Source organism: Neltuma alba, unplaced genomic scaffold (genome assembly GCF_004799145.2).
Source record: "Neltuma alba isolate B1F8T4 unplaced genomic scaffold, ASM479914v2 tig00012157_pilon, whole genome shotgun sequence".
NCBI classification, from domain to species: domain Eukaryota; kingdom Viridiplantae; phylum Streptophyta; class Magnoliopsida; order Fabales; family Fabaceae; genus Neltuma; species Neltuma alba.
In genome coordinates, this window is record NW_021636705.1 from 234039 (window position 1) to 243482 (window position 9444).

The window sequence follows — 9444 nt, forward strand, 5'->3', positions numbered from 1 at the left end:
TTATAAGACCTCATTTGTAGTCTACAGACAAGGTCTTATAATTAGGATTGGGGTAGTACTTTAGTTTGGGCAACATGATAAATGTAAGAAATAAAATGAATAAAAGTATAATATTTAGGGTCAAGATCCTATTCCATATAGCTCTTATCTTAGGAATTAGAGGTAGTATATCCTCTTTTTCCTTTTCAGGCATCAACAAGTTTCTCACATCAGTAGTGGGATTTGAACTTACAGCTTTTTGGGTTATTAGCGGATTTCTTACCAACTAAATCAATTCTTATTAGTATATGTAGTTACATTTTATTATAGCTTCGGGCATTATATGTATAAATAAATAAAATAAAATTGGAGAATTACCATGAGTAAAGCTTTGATGTGATCCAAAGTGAGATGAAATGAAAACCATCTCTGCTTCTTGAGGTGAAGCAAGACATCAATAATATTTTCTTCTTGTGGCTTATGCCTTTGAGGATCAAGATGATCATCAATGACCTTTTTATAAAATGCATCTAACTCCTTGTAATTCTTCTCAAGCCGACTAGTCAATCCTCTGAGGCTATCTATCCACCCAGTGAAATGAATATAATCTGACAAGAAGAAGCTGCCCATCATGGCTTGCAACTCGTTAAGCATCCCATGGAACCTTGAATAGGATCATCAACAAATTAATCTTTAGAAACTACTTTGGCAACACATATGCTTAAGGACATGACACATATATATTATCTTTGTCCCTAATATAAAATACAGTTGACTAATAATTTGGGGGAGATATAATGAAGCTAAATAAATGACTTAATTTATCATATGTTACATGTTTTCTCTTTAATATTTATATGTATCATTAGATTATATATTATTTTATAAGTCAAACAAATTAGTTTAAATAAAAGTGATAATATAAATAGTTTAAAGTAATTTATTTAGATCCCTTAATCTCTCCTAATTAGTTAATTATGTCTTCTATTGGGACCGATATAGCAGATATAAATATAGTCTCCAACATTTAATCATAACCCATGGTTCCATTTGCTACGAGGTATTAAAAATTAGGGGGAAGGATTGAAGTTATGATTAAAAAAATCTATTAAAAAACTGTTTCGTATGAAAAATTACTTATTACATAAAATTCAATAAATATATGTAGGTGGGATTGGGGAATACTATGGGAAGAAGTGGCATTCTCCGATCCTACCTTCATGGATTTGCCTTGTTTTTTTTTTTTTTTCTCAATCTCAATTATAATTTTTACTTCTTATTCTCAATGCTTCATACTTCATATCACACGAGATGTGCTGTCCATGTGAATCCCACTTTTAATTCACTAAAATTAGTTTGAGGGCGAACCTCCCTTGATTAAATGGAAGAGAGAATATACATTATATTCGAAATTTATCAGGTGGTGTAGATCTAATTTGGCCTCCACACAAAAGAAAATCTAATTTAGTGATTTTATGAGCCCACAAATTAAAGTTAGTGCTAGGTGCTAACCATATGCATAATAGTTAATAATTATTAGGTCTAACAAAAAGTAAAGTCGAGAATCTGGATTGGGTCCCATGAGCCAGCTCACCAACCCGCCATAAAAAAGGAGTTAGGGTTGGCCCCCTAACCCACCACTTTTTTTCAAAAAAAAAAATTCACATAAATAATATGTTATTATATTTAAAAATTTTCTTTCCTCATTTACATTTCAATTTTCATGTGTCATGTCTAAACAAAAAATATTTTTAAAAAATAAGCATACTATATTTATAACAAAAATTTAACAACTACAATAAAATATAAGATAATATTTATTATGGAAAAAAGTGTTTTAGAAAAACATGGTGAATGGACTTTTAAAAAAATTAGATAAACACATTTCTAATTTGTTAAGAGATAGTTTTTGATATCAAACATGGTATTTGTGTGAAGAAGTTGTTATCACTTGATGAGTTGATGTTGAATGTTAATCATGTAAAATATTTGTAATGTATTGTTTTATATTTGTATTTACTATTTTAAGTTTGGTTAAATATAATTTATACTTGTGATTGCTTTTAAAATTTTGAATAATCATTTATTAATTTATAATATAAATGTTTAAAAATTGAGAATCAAAAAACAAAAAAGATGGCACCGCCAACCTACTATGGTGGGTTACGGTTGGCATTTTTCTAGCTTGCATTTTTACAGGCTACTCCAACCCGCACCGCATAACCCTCAAGTTGTGGCGGGCTGTATAACACCCCGAATTTTATGATTTAAGATGAGCAGAAAAAAGAGAAATTCATTAAAATTATTTATTTGCAAAATAAAGTGGGGAAAATTATGGAATATTGATTTTTAAGATTTAGAGACATATTGGAAAAGGTATTTCCCCAAAAATAGCTTAAATATTTTTAATAGATAATTTTAAGAGAAAATTGGTTTATTTTCTCTGAAAATTATGGAAAAATACTTAGAGATTTATGTTTAATCTGAAAATTTTAGGATGATCATTTGAGATAGTGAAGAAGATATTTGAGGCATAAAATCCTTAAAATGGGTTAAGGATTAATTTCTGGAATTAAGAGTTATTTTCTTGGAAAATTTCAGAAAAATAGGAGTAGGATAAAATTTGAGGAATAAATATGATAGAGGGGCAAACTGGTCCAGGAATCTCCCGCACCTCACACGTGTGCCTCGCCCTTTTAACCATCAGATCACTTATCCACCTCCTTCATTTCATTCTGCATCGAAAACCAGAGGAAAAATAGAGAGAGAGTGACCGAGAGTGAGAGTAGGGAGAGAGCCAGAGATCGTCGAAGCTAGAGGAGTGACCGGATGTGGTGAAGCTTACATGCAATTGTAATTTTCGGCTAAGGTGAGCATTCTGAACACCCTCCTACCCTTCTTTTCTCCATTCTCTGTGAGATTGAAGAGTTGATGGGAAAATGAAATTTCTGGGTTATGAAGAAATGGGGGAAAACAAATGAAATAACGATGGAACAAGCAGATTAAAGCTTGTGTAAGTGAGTTTAAGTCTTGTATGTTGGTTTGAAGACTACATGTCAGTCTGAAAATTTCATGCGTGTCTTTCGGTCTGAAGGTTTCCCTCTTCGTCTCTGTTTATGATTACTGAAACAGGGGTTAAGTTTTGAAGCCTTGGACGTCGGGTTTTAATGGAAAAGAAGGGAAATAATGTGATTTGCCATTGCATGTCGGTTTTGGGGTGTTAGCCACTGGTTTAGCGTGAAGTTTTTACTGTTGAATGTATGGAAAATTGATCTGTTTTTGTTGACCGAAACAGGGGCTAATGATTTAAGTGAATGTCTGGTTTTGGGGTGTGAAATGATAAAGGAATGAGGCCTGTGTGTGCTTTCTCGGATTGCATGTTGTCTAACTTCATCGCATGCAAAGTTTCGAAGTCATGACTCCTTGCTTTGGTGAGTAAGCCATCGGGTTCAATGGAAAAGCAAGGTTGAGGATATATAAATGTATGTGAATGCTATTACATGTTCTTTGGGTTCTGTTATCCGATGACTTTTGGAGATAAATATGTAGATGTATATGCATAAGTCGAATAAGGCCTACTCATCTATCCGGTGTTGACCGTGCTGTTAGAAGAATTTTAGTAGGAATTGTTGATTGACCTTTTTGTGTGCAAGGGAGAATCAAAGGTGTGTGTGTGTGTGTGTTTGCGCGTTGCTGTCAAAGCTGGCCGAATGGGGTGAAAAAAAAAATGAAATAAGGAGTTTGCATTAAATATGGTTGGGCTTCTAGTTCTTGATTTATGTAATCATGGGTTTTAGCACCACGAATTACTGTGTGTATATATATATATAAGCGACTAATTATGTGTATAGTTGCTGGAAATGAGTCAAGTGAACTAAATTGTTGAAGAAGGAAAATGAGGTAGGACCAAAGAAGTTATTGATGTGATATTGAAAAGGATTCTTTGATAGTGAAGGTTTAATTATTAAAAATGGAATTTCCATTGGATATATTTTATATATATGAGCCGTGAGTTTTAATTTTAAGGAATTGATATAATTGTTTAAAGAAATGGACTAGTAGTTATAGAATGAAAACAGTGGGAAGTTTTAGAGACTTAATGATTAAGATTAGAATTAAAGTTGCAGCTGTTTTGGGGATCAAAGAATTTAAACTAGGAAATTGATTTGAAAATTATTGCTTGAGGTTTGCTAGTGGTGGATGGAGATTTTAAATGGATAAGTTAATAGTTATGATGTTTGGAAATTATTTAAAGGTTTGTATTTGAAAAATTCTCAATGGTAAAGTTAGTGACTAAGATAACCAGTTACTAAGTAAAGTAACTGTTTGGGTTGAGATAAGGAAGGAAACATTCCAAAGAGAATAGTTTGAATAAGAAAAATTGTCCAGGATGATCCATTGCTATGTAAGGGTAGAGATTAAAGAATACTTGGGATTTAAAGAGTTATTTAATTTATAAATTATGTTGGATCAAGCATTAACCTACCCTTACTAAAATAATAGGTTTTGATATCTGCAAAAGCCCACCGAAGAAGCTAAGAGAAAGGAAACAAGTAAGGTTTGATTTTGAAGCAGAAGGTTCAAGTAGTAGTTCTTTCCTACCTTACACTTGTGTATGATTGCTGCATGTCTGTTTGTGCCATATTGCTTTTCTAAAGCATGAGAACATGTAATCCTTATTTCCTTGCATGGATTATTTAGCCGTGATCACGTGTAGCTGATAGACATGGGGCAGTGATTGCCAATTATTTGCGCATTATTTATTCAGCTTGTCTATCTGTCATTGCGCATAAATGCTTAATTGCATTAGCTTGCAAGGTTATGTTCCACTTTGGCTTGTTTTGCATGCTTTATGTGATCTGCACATTTGTTTGATGGAAATTACTACTATGGGGATTCGTTCGAATCTCACCCTCCAATTTATGATGAACAGTGAAAGCTAGTAGCCCGAAGGACAAGGAGGTTGTTTAAGAAGAAGGTGGGCTGGTTGAAGAGCAGAGATACCTGTTATAATTCTGTAAATTGTATAGCAAAATATATGGGCAAGTAACTTTACTTGCTCTATGAAAATATTATTTTGTATCCTCTAGAAGAAGGAAGTGAGCATTGCCAGGTGCATGTATATGCTTTATTTTTTAATATAATATTATAAGATTGTATAGTATGAAATTATTTTAGGTGATAATAGATTAAGTTGAAAACAGGGTTGATATTGGATCATTCATTAGTTATCTGAAGGTTTGAAATATTTGATCAACGGATTCCAATGTTAAAGGAAAAAAAAAAATTCCCTGTCTTTTCCCAGGATGGAAACCTGGTGTTAGTGATTCACAGGCGTTAAAATGATCCTATTAGTATATAAAAGTGAGGTGTTGCAGGCTGGCCTGTATTCTAAGCTATAGCGAAAGGGGTAGTGTTCTACAATGTGATGAATCAAGGTTCAAATACCCACTAAGAGAGATATCTATATTTAGTACCCGACAGTGTCTCGAGTAGGATTACCCCAATAGGAGAATAAATGTGTCTTAAGGGGGGGAAAACTATAGTTGAATTCCTGGTTTCCTATGAATTAGTTGTTAGAATTGCTTTAGTAATAATTAATTAATTATAGAAGCAATGTGATAGTGTCCACCCTTTTTGTTCTTTTGCATAATTGAACCCCTATTTACCACCCCATTACCACCCCTAGGGCCCATGATATAGGGAAAATGATACAAATGACACTTAAATTTAGAAATCCACATTTGGTTACTTAAATAATGAAAATTCCCGTTTGAGTACACATGACCAAATTGGGATTTTGAAATTTACTAAAAACACCAAATTGCCCTTTATTATTATTTTTTTTTGGTTACTTCCCTTTATTTTATTTTTTTTAGAAAAAAACCATCAAGTACTCTCACCGACTAGCCGGTTGCTAGAGCTCCAGTACCAATGGCCACCACCAGCGATCAATAGCTTTGATGACCAACAACTATTTTTTTAGGATTTTTCAATTCCAGTAATGTGATTAACAAGTTCTTTAATTCGATTAACAAGTTTGTTATAACATTTAACAACAAGTTTTTCAAAGAATTAAAAAATTGGCATTTTTACAACTTCAATAATGTAGTTAACAAGTCATGTAGTAATATTTACAACTCCTATAATGCCATTAACAAAATTTCCTATGAAGGTTGATGTTTTTAATATTAGCTTCCTATAAAGATTGCAAGACAAAAAATTTTCATTTATTAGGCAACCACTATGGTTATTAGAGTTGTTAATGATACTATAAGAAATGTTAATATCGTTACATGACTTGTTAACCACATTACTCATGTTGTAAAAGTGTCATTTTTTGAATTTTTTTTATTTTAAAATTGTTAACTTTTATATTAAACTTATTAATAGTGTTAAAAAACTTGGTAGCTGAGTTACTAAAGTTGTAAAAATGCCAATTTTTTTTTTATTTTCTAGAAAACCTGTTGTTAAATACTATAATGAATTTGTTAATGACATTAAAAAACTTGTTAATCACATTACTAAACTTAAAAAATTTCAAAAAAACATTGTTGCTAATCAGCGGAGCTCTAGTAACCAGTCGTTAACCAGCCAACAAAGGTCAAGCGACCAACGATCCCCTTGAACTTTGAGGGTGGCTGTCGACACCGAAGCTCCGATGATCAACTGTTTGGTAAGGGTGCTTGATGGTTTTTTAAAAAAAAAATTAAAGGGCAATTTGATCTTTTCAGTAAATTTCAAATTTTCAATTTATTGATTTGTGCTCAAAAGGGGAGGTTTTTTTTTATTTTATTTGAGTGACTAAATGGAGATTTTCACATTTAAGTGTCATTTTTCTCATGATATATTAATTTTTTGCTTAAGATATATATAACCGCTTAAACTTTGTCATGTATAAATAATATGAAAGAAAAAACCAGACCGGACCGGCTGGTTCAACCGGAAAACCAATAAACTGGTCTAGTGTCCGATCTGGTTTATTAGATGAACCGAGAAATGTTTAAACTGGTATTGAACCACTTAAATTGGTCAAAACCAGTGTTAAATCGGGTAAACTGTCGGCTAGAATGGGTCAGTCAGTTTAGTGATTTGACCCCCCCACTCTGTCATTAAGGGGGAAAAAAGCCCCAATATGGCTGATCTCTGATATGATTTGGACTCTAGAGAAAGAAATGAAAAGAAGAAAGAAATTCCAAATATGCCTATCCACTGATTCTAAGCTCTGTCTTACAATCAAACTTTGCTTTCGCGCTTTGTTTCTTGCTCCATCACCGTTATTCTTAATACATGGCTATCTTCATCTCAGTGTTCATCTCCCAAGATGCAGCACGTGTTGTTGGAAGGAAAGGAGAAAGAAAGGGGAGAAGAAAGAGACTCTTCCAATTGAAAGTAAGGAGGAAGAGAGGAGAGAGAGGAGCCTCACGCTAAGGAAACATTAAAAAGTCTACAAAGGTCTAGAGAGATGTGAGAGAAATGAAAGCCAATTAGTCAAATGATTTGATGGATGAGTGTGGAAGGAGGAAAGAATGGAGGAAAAGGAAAAGGCTTTCACGTGCTTATGCAGGAGATAAGGAGAGAGAATGAGAAATAAAAGTAAAAACATAAGCCTAATAAGAAAAGAAAAATAAAGCTACAAGGTAACACTTAATCGGCTATGAATTTATAAAAAAGAGAGAGAATAAAAAAAAAAGAAAATTAATAATTAGAATAAGAATTTTTTAACATATTTTAATTATTACCAGTTTAACCCGGTCTAATCTCGATTTGACCCATTAACCCTTAAACCAATACATCAATCGGTTTATTGACCGGTCCGGTTTTTTGTTCCTTGATAAATAATCTCTCTAGTTTGTAAAACGCTATAATGAACACTCTCAAACTTTTATAGTTATGTAGATATACAACTCCTTTTATTACTAATTTTGTTTGTTAATTATATCCACACACACATACACACATATATATAGCTCAAAGTTTAGAGTGTTATCTAAATATAACTTATGGTTTACGGGGATATGTTAACAGCAAGCTGCTGCTCCAGTGGTAGCACCACCATCATGTTTGAGTGAGGTTCGAAACTCAAATATGACATTAATATACTTGTATACATGTGTGTTTAAATTGTATTAAACAAAAAAAAAAGGAGAATTATATGCAAAATATATATATACATATATATTCAAGAGATATATGAATGACGGTTGATGGTTATTCGTGCCTGAAAATTTATGGGGTTGATTTATTAAGTTTTAAAAATTAAGAAAGTTATTTATGCATAGTCTAAAATTCCGAAGAATTTAGTTTAATTCAACATTTTTTCCTTAAAAAAGTATATGAAGTTTTGATGGGTACACATATATTTGTGTCTGAAAAGTCAGCTTGGATTTAAGATAGCATTCTAAATGATTAAACTGAAAAAGGAAAAAAAATCAAATCCAAGCAAGTCATCAAATAAGGAACCTTATCTTAAAGGAAAATAAAGACAAACCTGCTCCTTTCAACTCCTTCCTCCTCGTAGCTTCTCCCAAAAGCAGCCCTGCAAATCAGGGTACTTGTAACAGACATCAAAAGCTCATTCAAGTTCGTGACCTTAGATGAATCTGCATGTTTTGAGATCTTCTGAATCAATCGTCGAACCTCGTAGTGTCTTATAGACGAGAAACTTGAAACCCTTCTGGCACTAAATATATGAACTACACAGATTTTTCTGATCTCTTTCCAATAATCTCCGTAACAAGAGAAAATCAACTCTATCCCATTGTAAGATAGTTTTTGCTGGCTGAACAAAGAAGGTCTATCAGAGAACTCAACATCGTGGTCCTTTAGTGTTTCTTTTGCCATTTTAGGGGATGAAACAACAAGCACAGTTCTGTGGCCTAGTTTCAGAGAAAACAAGGGTCCATATTTCTTTGAGAGCTTCCATAGGTCAAGATAAAGAGAAGAACTATTGAGTTGATGGAGATTCCCTATTATGGGAAGGCCTTTTGGACCTGGTGGAAGGTTAATAGGATTGTGTTTATGGAAGAAGAATAATAGTAAAAGGGGAAGAAAACTTAGAATGAGAACCAGAGAGAGTGATGATAATACCATTTTGGTGGTTCTGCTGATCTCACTCAAGTGTCAAGTAATTTGTGAATTGTTCTCTCTCTCCATACACACGCATTTATAGGGTGGTTCACCGATTTTTAATCTAATTACAATGTTTTTCTTCGGGTCACCTTTTAATAAGGGGTATAGGAATGAGTTCTAGATGGTTGAATGCAGGAATATTATAATTTAGGGTTAATATAATTTTTTGTCCCTGAACTTGGGGTCTATTTTGATTTTAATTCTTCAAATTTCAAACTCATAGTTTTGGTCATTCCTAAAATTTAACTTGTCTTAAAATGTTAGTTCTCAGAAGTGTAATGGTGTTAAAATCTACCAATGTTATAAATAGTGTTATAGTGATAATTTAAACTC

At 32.7% G+C, this 9444-nt stretch overlaps 1 protein-coding gene across 1 annotated transcript; it reads right to left on the reverse strand.

Moving 5' to 3' along the window:
* Positions 1-303: 303 nt before the first annotated feature.
* LOC114723839 (cytochrome P450 83B1-like) lies at positions 304-9111 on the reverse strand. The gene is made up of 2 exons (XM_028910083.1): positions 8471-9111; positions 304-643 (listed from the first exon to the last, which is right to left on the reverse strand). The coding sequence occupies exons 1-2, from the start codon at positions 9070-9072 to the stop codon at positions 319-321; spliced, it is 927 nt and encodes a 308-aa protein (XP_028765916.1). The 5' UTR covers positions 9073-9111; the 3' UTR covers positions 304-318.
* Between the last annotated feature and the right edge of the window lie 333 nt (positions 9112-9444).